This window comes from Notolepis coatsorum (genome assembly GCF_963971535.1).
Source record: "Notolepis coatsorum genome assembly, chromosome: 7".
Taxonomy (NCBI): Eukaryota; Metazoa; Chordata; class Actinopteri; order Aulopiformes; family Paralepididae; genus Notolepis; species Notolepis coatsorum.
The window spans coordinates 59,063,051-59,075,550 of NC_140171.1; the positions used below are offsets into that span (position 1 = coordinate 59,063,051).

Genomic DNA, 12,500 nt, shown 5'->3' on the forward strand with positions numbered 1-12,500 from the left:
ACAAACCCACCTTTCTCTGTGAGTATCAGTACCAGAGTTCCCTGGGACCCTACGACTTCAGTCTGGGCCAGTACAGGTACTAGAGGGGGGCGGGGGGATGATCCTGCCTCTGATTCTGATCTGGACTCATTTTGATTTATGTTGTTTTCTCAATTTATGTTATTCTTTCCTCCTATTTTTGAGGGGGGGGGGGATACTTTTGAGTTTGCTAATATGGCTTTATTCTTTTGTTCTATATATATATTTTTTTTTAATATTATTTTGATTATGTTGGATATGAGTATGATTTGTTAAATGTTAAATATTTTGTTCTAACAACCCCTCCCCCTTTCACAACCCTCAATTCCAAAACGCTTTATCTAACCTATTCCTAGACTATATTTATTGTCTATATTCTTGCTTTTTAATAAAATAATAATATTAATTAAATGCATTCAATGAAATCTGTTGTAGCCACCATTTTCTTTCTTTCTTTCTTTCTTTCTTTCTTTCTTTCTTTCTTTCTTTCTTTCTTTCTTTCTTTCTTTCTTTCTTTCTTTCTTTCTTTCTTTCTTTCTTTCTTTCTTTCTTTCTTTCTTTCTTTCTTTTTTTCTTTCTTTCTTCCGTCCTCATTTTCGTTCTTTCTTTCTTTTTCTCCAAATTCCCCCGGTTAATGCTATTACTTTCCTACCAATTAACCTCCTCAACTGATGCTCATTTAAGTAGAGTTCTCCTGACCTAAGCCACCGCAACATTAGTCACAATTATCAATTGATCGTTAACGCACCTACAGTCTAATCTTACTTCTTAACACTACACCTTCATCGTCCTCGCAGCGCTAAGAAGAGAAAATAATATATGTTCTTTCAGTGCTGAAAACACCTTTCTTCTTCCTTGTCTGTTCCTCGCTTGATCAAAGACAGTAAGCACTTGCATTACAAACCTGTGACTTCCTCATTGAATGCTTCATGCTCATTGAAAAAAAGATACAACAAATGGGTTTCTGTTCTTGTCAAGTGCATCTATGCTTGACATGTAGATATACCAGAAGTCAAATAATATACAAATTTTTTACATAAGGAGAGGACATTAAAGTAGAGTTTCTCAATTGCAAAACATTTTGAAAAGCTTCCAACATGCAAAACAAATATGAATCATGGGACTCACGTCACATGAATATTCTATTAGCACTAAGAGTAGTGGATGGATTCACTACAAGCATTCAATAAAGAAGTCACCTCCAGTTGAATCTAGTCTCTCTCTCATGCTAACAACCATACTCATGATATTGCATGTCGACTGGGCGTTCCCTCAGGTAACCCTCAGGCATGATGATGATGACCTTGCAGTTGTAACGCAGCCTAATTCACATTAGCTCTCTGTGAAAGATACAGTAATTGGTACTTAGCCTTTAGCTTTGCCCCTTCAACAGCTGCATTTGTGTGTCTGTTTGTCTCTGGTCCACCCTCGCAGGGTTTCACTGCACATTTTGCCAATGTAACAAATATAGGACACGTTTCTTTTAATATAAAATGTGCCCTATTAACTAATATGTTGATGAACAGAATTGACCCAAACCCAGAGGTATCAGTAACATAGATTAATGTCATTATTAATACTGTATATCTGTAGAGAATAATAGAACAGTGAGTCGTTAGGGCCAGCACATGTACGTGTAGAAGAAAATATAATCATGGATATTACTGCTAGGTACAGAAACACTCGGTTCACCAAGGCTGGCCTCATGAAGAGTTTATAAAAGGATGCATAAATGTTTGATGATTAATGTATAGATAATTAATGAAGCAATTAGGCTTCTGTGTATTTTGCCATGCATGGCTTTTTATACACTGCACAATTTTGAGTTTCAATTTGGTCCTTGCTGATGAAACTCTTTAGCCCTATTCCTACATTAGCATTATCATGATACTGTCAAAACCATCCTATAAGCCTATAGTATAAGGGTATATAAATAAGGTTGACCTCTTCTGCTGGACTTCACAAGAGGCCTTTGTGGTATATATCCTTCATAAAAGGGTGTTTCCAGGTACAAGAGTCACTGACATGCCTCAAGGGAAAGGTACCATTCCTTTTAACCAGTTTGCTCTCTCTTCTTTCAGCCCGCAAAAGGATTTGCTAGCTCATTCCGCGTGGACCTGTCTGAGACAGCATGAATTTCCATAGTAGACCACCGATGGCGATGCTAAAGACAAACAAAGCAAAACAAAACAAACAGCATCGAGGACAACAAAAACAACAACAACTTGTTTTCAACTTCATTGTCATGGGTGGCCAGCTGTAACAGAGCCTTGGCCTCGGTAGCCAAAGGAAGACAGGGGAACTAAGTACTGTGCAACTGTAGACCTCTAGGCTTCAGAGAACTGACCCAAGGCCTTTTTCCCTCTCAGCGGGACTGAGAACAGGGCCAGACACCCAGTGGTGTGAAGATTAGAAGGTTGTCAATAGACAGGACAGAGGAACTGACAGACAATGAATGGAGGAATTAAAAAAAAAATATCTAAAAGATTCTGACAAAGAGAGACTGATTAACTCGTGAACAGAGATGTTTGTTGTACTTACAGGGGGGTTGGCAAACGGGAGAAGCCGACCAGCCGCTGGTGATCTGTGTGTGCCTGTTTACACCAAGACAAAACTCACATTTCTGTACAAACTTCAAAACCAACGTCACATGGAGCCCTTTAGCTATTTCTACTGTTACCACCAAGCCAACTGTACAGAGACTGTGTGGAGAGCGAGAACAAGAAAAAAAACAGAGAATGGAGGAATTAGAGGATGTGTGTGTGTGTGTGTGTGTGTGTGTGTGTGTGTGTGTGTGTGTGTGTGTGTGTGTGTGTGTGTGTGTGTGTGTGTGTGTGCGTGTGTGTGTGTGTGTGTGTATGTGTGTGTGTGTGTGTGTGTGTGTATGTGTGTGTGTGTATGTGTGTGTGTGTGTGTGTGTGAGAGAGAGAGAGAGAGAGAGAGAGAGAGAGAGAGAGAGAGAGAGAGAGAGAGAGATGTACAGGTATGTAGAAGACCCTGGAAAAAGAGAGGGGGGATTATAAGTAGAACTTATGTGCATTACTATAAATTCCATATCTCCGGTATTTTTCCGACTTGACTGTCTTTATATAACTTCTCTTTTTGTTTCTGTTGTACTTTCCGTGTGGTTGAAGTGTTCCGATTCTAATGTATTCCGACTTTTACAGCGACAGACGGAGGAGCCTCGCGTGGGGTTCAGGGTTTGTGCTCTCTTTCACTTCAGACCTCTCAGGAGGGTAGATTTCCTTCAGAGAAATGTCCAAACAATAAAAAAGAAAATCATCTCATAAAACCGTTCCACACGTTCTGTCATCTTAACGACAAAAGCAACATAAATTAATGTCCTTGTTTTGTTTTCCAAAACAAAAGAGCATCAGTTCCAACTGCCTTCCTGATGGGACTGAAGAGAAATTGAAGTGAGCCTCTCGCGGGACACAGTTCCCATGGGGACCATTGGCCTATACATAAACAATCAAGAGACGTTCAGTGGTTTCTATCATGTGTGCAAAGTGTTTACTGTGCTATTTTAAAAAGCTTATAAATGAATATAAATCTATATATGAATATATATACAATATACTTTTCTGAAAACTGTGTAACCATTGGTTAGTTTCTACTCCATGCCATAATGCCATTCGATCTGACGATACCAAGTGCTACACAAAATCAAGACAAGTATTGATTAAAACAATGGGGGGGGGGGGGGGCACTTTGACTAATGGAAGGCACCACCACCCCTTTCACATCAACCAATGATTGCATTTTATGTTTTTTATTTGATTGTTATTGCCACAGTTTACAGGTGCTGGACCTTGTGTGTAGAGAAAACACCATGCAGTTGTCTTGGCCTGTTGTGTATAGTAACAGCCGCATATTTGTTCATGTACAGAAAGGAGGGACTATCAAATGGAGCCAGATAGCAAAGGTACTCGTACAATCAGGAGAGGCGTGCACATTATGAACACACATTCAGACAAAAGGAATGGTAACACATACATGGTTTCACACACATGTACACACAGGTACAGTAAAAAGAGGTAATAAATAAATGGTGTCATTCAAGTGTTCTAGTGTGTTTGTTTTCCCCCTATACGCCTGGATCCATGTTCACAAAGCCTATCAAACTGGGAGCACTGATCTAGAGTCCACTCCTGTCTGTTCATCTGGAGAAAGAAAAGGTTCCCCGTCACTGAGCTCAGAGTGGCACTGCTACTGCTAGAAACACGTTGTGAATATAGGCCCTGATGTATTTGATCATGAGGAATAACACTGTAAACTTAGAATAAATTGCCTCCTTAGAGCCCCTCTGGTGATAATCATTGGAAAGACGATTTTGTTTCTACAGTATGAACAGCTGCAGAAAGAGGTTGCGAGTAGAGTCATTTATCAAAGCAGAGCCCTACAAAAAACATGCCATTAGATCCTTAAAATGCTTTACACAGGACTATTCTGTATTATTGATTTTAGTGGGTGAATTTGTATTAAATACTGTAACATTCCACCACCCTGGATGAAAGCCTAACTATGACATGTGATCTTGAGGTCCCTAGCAGTCTTCTCCCTGGGCGTCGCTGCCCCCGGCCTCAAAACGATACACATCAGGACAATCCTGGCATCACAGTGTCTCTATTCCCCACATCTACCCAAACCGCCATCAACCCACCCCCTTTGGCCCATGTTCAGAGTCCCAGACAATGTGGAATGTATCATCATTACTCGTAAGATAGGGGGGTTTACTGGGGTCATCCCGATGATCCCTCTACAACAAAGACACTGTGTGTGTCTGTGCACCCATCACGAGATGCCCCCCCCCCCAAAATAAATCACAGACAGACATGTGACGGTTTGTGATTTGCACGTATTGCCACATAGTATGTCCACAGGCTCCTCCCGGGGTTCTAGTAGAAATCTCACTGAACAAACAAGCCATCTGTTTATGTGTCTATGAGATAGAGTGAGAAGAAGAAAGAAAGACTCTGATATCCTGACCCTGCAGCGTGAGGCGAGACGAGACAGACTTGACATTCTATCGATGCTTCAAAGATGACCTATGCTACTTGTCCTTGACAGCACTAGCATAGCAGGCGGTGGAGAGTGAGAGTCATTACAACTCCACCGTCCGTGTCCATCTTCTCCCCTTCATCCGTACCAGGCTGTGTGAGGTGAGGTGACCTAACCGTTCTGTCCTTCATTCTCTCTCTCAGCAGACACACTTCATTACTCTGGCTAAATAGACTTTCAAGAGGTCCGATCAACCCACATTTATCCAGCTAGGACCATATCGTCTTTCACCATGGTCACCTCCTCATACCAAACTCCCAGACATACACTCACAGATTCACAGAACGTGGATAATTACACACACCACAGAGATATGGCAGGCTTCCTCTCCCAGCCACCGCATCAGGGCAGAGTAGACAGCTATTACAAACATAGTTATCCATTGCCCTCTTACCCCAAGCCACCTCATGATAAAGCATGCGCATTAGTATCCACCCACGTGCAAGCATGCACACGCACACACCACACACAGATATATGGTAGGTAACCTGAACCCCACCGTCATAGATTGTCCTGTCTTTCTTCTCTCTTTCCTCTCTAAATCACTTGAACGTGCTGCATCCAAACAGCTCATTGTTTATCTATTACAGAACAAGCTTCTAGAACCAAATCAGCGCAAAAGGCCTCTCTGTCCTGATTCTCCTGGACCTGTCAGCAGCCTTCGGCACAGTCAACCATCATATCCTCCTCACATCCCTTGCAGGAATGGGAGTTATAGTCTCTGTGCTGGCATGGCTGTCATCCTACCTTGACAACCGCTACTATCAAGTATCATGGAGAGGCACCCTGTCAGCCCCCCACCCCCTACAGATGGGTGTTCCCCAGGGCTCGGTCCTTGGACCCCTCCTCTTCTCTCTCTACACCAAATCTCTGGGTAACATTATCACGTCTCATGCCTTCTCATATCACTGCTATGCCAATGACACTCAACTCTACCTCTCCTTTCCTGGATACCGGTCGAATCACAGTGGAGAACGTAGCCATGGCTCCGACCCCGACTGCCAATAACCACTTCAACTCATACAGAACGCAGTCTACAATCTACCAAAGTCAGTTTCCCCACTTCTTAGAGAGTTGCACTGGCTTGCCATTACCGCACAAATTCGCTTCAAGGTCCTTGAACTGGCATACCGTGCAGCAAAGGGAACGGCTCCCGCCTACCTCCGGTCAATGGTCTCTATCTACACATCCTCAAGCCTCAGACCCACTTCTATCCGAGCTCCTGGGGGGGTCATCAAAGCGAAGCAGGCTATTCTCGGTCCTTGCTCCACAATGGTGGAATGAACTTCCAACCAGTTAGGACGGCTGAAACCTGCCCAATTTTCTTTCTTTCTTTTTTTCAATCAAATCTTCAATACAAAAAATATATATATGTTTTACTATGCACTTTGCTACTAAGTAATCTACCTTGCCTATATTACTACCGACTATGCTAATATGTCTATACTACTATACACTCAAGACTGTAGCACTGAAGTTCAATGTTGTTTGACGAAACATTTTACTTACACTTAGCTGCCAGAGTTGTACCCTTCCTGCTGACTTGTTGTACAGAACTTGTAAATAGCTTTGGATAAAAACATCAGCTAAATGACTAAATGTAAATGTAGGTTTTGTCGTCCTTTCCCCCTCAGCCATCTCTTCAGGGCAGACAGCTATTAATTTCAAATGTTTAATCTCCCTTATCTGGTGCTGCCTTGTCCTGCAAGCAGCAGCCTTTTGACCATCGACCTGCCCACATTTACATTTTAATTCAACTGGAGCGCCTGCAGTCTTTCCACTGCTCCGGTTTGTTAAAGTTAGAGGTTCTATGTAGGATTGCAAGTAACTGTCTAACTGCATATATAACTCCACTAGAGGAGTTTCCACTAGAGGGCGCTCTAGGCGGAGCTACTCATGATACCACCAGGTGGCGAGTATTTAAAGAGATGTCTCCTCCCCCTCTACCTCTTTCCCACCAGCCTCTCAGAGAGAGGAGAACTCTAGAACTGCTGCTGTTTACCATGTGAATGAATAAACCACGCCAAAGGCTAAAGATAGAAACCATGCCTCTTGACCACATTATTGTCGCCCCATAGCCAGATTCTGTCAACAGGTTATGGGCCCAGATCACGCAGGGGCGAAATAATAAGGGTAGCAAGTTTAGCTAAAGTATAGGCTAGGTTAGCGCCGGGAGCACCGCGTGGCTAGACGCTAGGCCAACAAGAGCTAAAGCTACGCCTACCATCAACCAAGAGGATGGCGATTTTACCAAGTGACTACCTGGTAAAATAAAGGTAAAAAAAAAAGAAAATGGCCCTCATTCAATGGAAAGGCAGAGGACTAGGAGCTCTGGGAAGAACGCATGTTATGCTGCATGCACGGTGCGGGACTGAAGACGACGATATTGACAGCCCCCACGGGACCACTGACGGCGGAAGAACAAGCCCTGGATGACCAGCGTAACGCAGACGCATAATGTGAGTTAGAGCCACTGCTCAACGACACAAGCTTGGGGCTGATATTCCGCGACACTAAAGACAAAGGCAGAGAAAACCTGGGGGTGTTGAGAGAGCATTATATCGGGCAAGGAAGACCCCGAGTTGTGGCCCTCTACATAACACTAACAGGACTGAGGATGGGGCACAACGAGACGGTGACCGAATACGTCATCAGAGCTGAGCAGGCCATGACGGCATTGAAGAGTGCAGGAGAAGCACCAAACGATGGGCTAATGATGGCGATGGTGATGAGAGGACAACCGGAGCTGTACAAACCGTTCACACTCCTGGTAACACACGGTTCAGTGGACATGACGCTGGGAAAGTTCAAGGCCAAGTTAAGAAACTTCGAGGCCTCAGAAGATACCCACCCAGCCGCCGCAGAGGCGGGAGAGAGGGTGCTGAAGGCCCGAGCGATGCCAAGGGAGAGGACCAGAACCACGGCGGAGCTGGCATATTGGCGATGCGGAGAGAAAGGCCATCGGAGAGGCGACTGCACAAATACGGTCTGGTGTAGCTTCTGCAAATCCACGGGGCACACAGACAGAGCGTGCATGAAGAAACACGACCAGAGCGCACGATACGCGCATGGACAAGATGACGGCCATGGACGAGACGGCGGCTACGGACAAGATGGCGGCTGTGGACAAGATGGCGGCAGCGGACACGATGGCGGCGACGGTCGACGTGAGACGGATCGAGACGATGCCCGGAGAATAACGGGACAAAAAGACTTCGCTTTCGGGGCGCGGACAGCGTGCATCGCCAGGCCGGCGCAGCTGCAGCGGGCCCAGAGGAAGGGACTGATCGTGGACACAGGTGCGTCGTCCCACGTCATCAACGACAGGAGTCGGTTCAAGAACTTTGACAACACTTTCCACCCGGAGAGACACAGCATGGAGCTGGCAGACGGGAAGCGCACCTACGGGTTGGCGCAAGAGAGAGGAGATGCACAGGTATGCCTCACGGACAGTGGGGGGCGCCGGCGTACAGTGACGTTAAAGAATGCTCTCTACGTACCATCGTTCCCACAAGAACTATTCTCTGTAATAGCTGCTACTGCAAGCGGTGCCAAGGTATTCTTCGATAAAGGTAAAAATGGTCTTGTAGAGCCTGACGGTACACGGTTTAACATAAAGATGTACCAGATAATGTATTATCTGCAAACAGAGTGTAATGACAACGACAAGTGTAATGATAATAATGATATGTGTAGCGTGGCGGTCAGTCACGATATTCAGACATGGCATGAGATTATTGGTTATTGTAATTATGAGGATTTACTGAAACTGCAAGCAGTGACAGAAGGCATGCACATTGAAGGTGAAAAGCGTAGACCTGACAAAGAATGTGTAGTGTGCAAAACGGGGAAGTTTACTCAATCGTGAAACAGAAATCCCACAGAAAAAGTAAAGGTACCACTTTTATTACCACATTATTGTCGCCCCATAGCCAGATTCTGTCAACACGGTTCATTGTTCATTTCGGTTATTATTTCCACGGCCGATATTAATATTATTCTTTATTATTTTATTAGTAATGTTAACAGGTATGAATACATACCGAGACATGCTCAGTGGGTCAGATATTTAAATGTTTTAATCATTAGGCCAACCTCTTGAAATCACTCACTTGAAAATTAATGGGTTCAAAGCAAGGGCACCACATGTTCTTTCCATTCATCCACTGCCTGATCCGAGTGAATTTGACTGGATAAAGTTGATCCAGATCAGAATCCGAGTTGATTCTGATCTGTTGTAGAACATTCTTGCCTGTTCAACCTTCAGGACCTTTACTTTGACTAGAGTACACTATAGTATTTCTACTTTTACTTATGTAAATAAACTGTGTACTTCTTCCACCATTGCCCTAAGTCACCACAAATTTGGCATGACAATCAGTATGTGTTTTGGAATGAAACAGGCCAGCTTTTGGTGAGGGACTTGATTTGAGAATTTACCAATTATAATGCCAACATGAAGAGTGACAGTGATGCCATCAAGAAGAAAATTTTGTACAAGCATATCTGGTAGAAGGTTTATGGAGAATGGGCCAGTGACAAAATTAGAATAGTCTAATTTAGATATTACAAATACAAAGAAATAATACCTTTCGTTTATACATAATAATACATATATTATACATTTTCCTCTAATGTTTTGGCATATACTGTAAGTGCCATGATGCAACTCGATGAAGACAACTGTAAGAGCCAATTTACATGGTTGTAGTGCCATGTGTTATATTTTATGCATTTGTTTTGTTTTTATGTATTTGTGTTGATTTCTGCCTGTAGACAGCCATATGCCTGCTATTGGTTAATGGCATCAATTCCCATTTCTCACCAGTAGGTGACTTACGTGGCTACTTAGTGGGTAATGGGACTGATGACAGCCAGGTGTGTTTGGTTACCGGCAGAGCCTAACAGTTTTTGACCGTCGTCACGTCACATCGACACGGCACGTTATCATTGTTTGGTGAATCGTTTTGTTTGTAGTATAGGAATGTTATGTTGTGCAAGATATTACCGTTGGCGTTACTTCATATCACATGCAAATTGTGCATCGATTATCGTTTCGTGTAAATAAACCCAGTTGGGGGTATTATTGCAACGGACCTCGTGGACATTCTATTTTTGGATCAGACGAGTAGCCTTCACGAGCCACAGACGCGTCAACTATATGTTTTAGCCGGTAACAGCCTCCTCAAGGGCTTTATAGATTTATTGTTTTGTTAAGTCAAGTTGGCCCTTATAACAACAATAAAAACTAAATTAAAATTCACTTCACTGTGACTTTATTAACACAATGGGGACGAACAACGGAGATCTCCATGTTTCGATTCCACCCGTTGTGGACAGAAGCACGGATAAATCCGTGGCAAGTTGTTATTGCTTTTATTCCATATGAATAACCTATTCAAGGTCGCCGAGCGGCACTGCAGATTTACCCTACTCTATGAATTCGAGAAGGTGCAATACCAGCCAGATCCTCTTAGGGGCGCTATCGCGATAATGCAGTGTGCCCTGTGGCTGAACGGATCAGTCTTTTTTTTTTACTTTCAATGAAGATTTCAGTTAGCAGGATTCTAGATGTGCAGCATGTAGTTTGGATTACGTTTTGCATCGCAGATTTCACCATGCAATAAGGGGATTTATCATCAGCCAATGGACATATCGATCTACCAGATGGTGACCACGGTAAGATCTTTGTCACGTAAAGTACATCCCGATCGGGCCTTGTTTTGATAGCCATCCAGGCGTTCGGCCTATGAGGCTAATGAGGCTAACGCGGTTATTGGTAATCAATAATCAGAAACGACGTCCCCCGCCCCCCCCCCCCCCCCCCTTTCATGCATACATGCGTGAGGATCGTACCGATCATATGCAGTTTGAGTTTTAACTGGAGCGTATCTATAACCGAAATGCCATTGGATTTAACGTTATTAGCTATTAGCCCATTATCTCGGATTCCAGGAGATATATTAGACCAAATCCGGTATAATGCTTCACGGCGCTATAAAATGAGAACGTATTGATGAAATTTTCTTTTCTTTAAGCCATTTTGAAGGGACGGTTTATGGTCTCAATTCACAATGAGAATGGACAGATAGCAATACTATAAAGTATAGATTTAGCTCTACAAACAGCCCCATGTCTGTTTACATTTCACGGTCCTCTTGAGATTAATTAGACTCATCCCAGTGGCCGCGAAAGTGTTAATTAACGCCATATAATTGTCTAAAACGTTGCCCTTTTCAGACTCCTGATGACGAGTCTGTCTGTCTCACAGTTCTGAATTAGTAATGGTATTGATCTGTTGGTTTAGATGATTGAATCGTAACCTTTGGTTTCTTGTAGTATACAGTATGTCTATAGACAACATGCCTATTATTTCTACAACAGTGGCTCTACAATGTCCGAGGCGGAAAATCTGAAAAATCTTGGACCAGACCATCACAACAATAGAACTCCGTTACCCACCCCAACTGCCTGCCTTACTCCCAACCCACCATAAACGTGGACAAACACACACACACACACACACACACACACACACACACACACACACACACACACACACACACACACACACACACACACACACACACACACACACACACACACACACACACACACACACACACACACACACACACACACACACACACACACACACACACACACACACACACACACACACACACAAACAGAGCCTGAAAGACATTGCCTTAGGCCCCCATTCTCTCTCATGCTCTGCTCTGGACAGGAAATAGTGAGTTGGTAACCTGGGGTGACTGAATCAGGCCTCTGACTCACACCCTGACCCACGGGGAGAACCGACCCTGTGCAAGACCGAGTGCAGCCTCCAGCCCTAGGCCAACACAACAAGGCTAACACAGATAAACAAGCTAACCAAAACGTTAGCCAGAATATATGCCTTTCAATAACAGAACAATAAATAACCTTACTGAGAGCTAACTGGGTGCCTGTTTGCTTGTGGAACAAGAGGACACTAGGAAAGGATGCACATCAAGATCTAAATAACATAACACATACTCATAACCCAGAACTGCTATAACCAAAACGCTAAACTTAAATATGGCAAAAGAAGTGATTTGCTACATGACTGGCAGCCGTACTGCCACATAATAAGACAAAGCCAATAGAGCTAAATACCAGCCAGAAAACAGGCAACGGTGATATAGAGTGCCTGCCTCGTCCGTCCCATCTGTCACAAAGATAGGAGAGACTTGTGACAAGCTGAGTGCCAGGGCACCTGACCAGTAAGAGTTCACTCAAAAAAGAAAGGGGGGGGGGGAGTAGGGAACATACAGTATACCCTAGCTGACCGGCCTGGTATTCATTTGGGGCAACGTGCTAAGCAGGTTGAGAATGAGGTGGTGAGCCCATGGCGATGAGTCCCGTCTCTCACCAGAGAC

General features: G+C 43.8%; 1 protein-coding gene across 1 annotated transcript in view; it reads left to right on the forward strand.

The window, feature by feature from the left end:
* LOC311231666 (protocadherin-10-like) overlaps window positions 1–3,669 on the forward strand; it is a 22,601-nt gene extending 18,932 nt beyond the window's left edge. The window contains exons 4-5 of the mRNA XM_084318294.1: window positions 1–18; window positions 2,100–3,669. The exon at window positions 1–18 is cut by the window's left edge and continues 360 nt beyond it. Of these exons, the coding sequence (XP_084174420.1) occupies window positions 1–18; window positions 2,100–2,119 (38 nt within the window). The 3' untranslated portion in view covers window positions 2,120–3,669. The remainder of the gene's footprint in view (window positions 19–2,099) is intronic.
* Window positions 3,670–12,500: the final 8,831 nt, after the last annotated feature.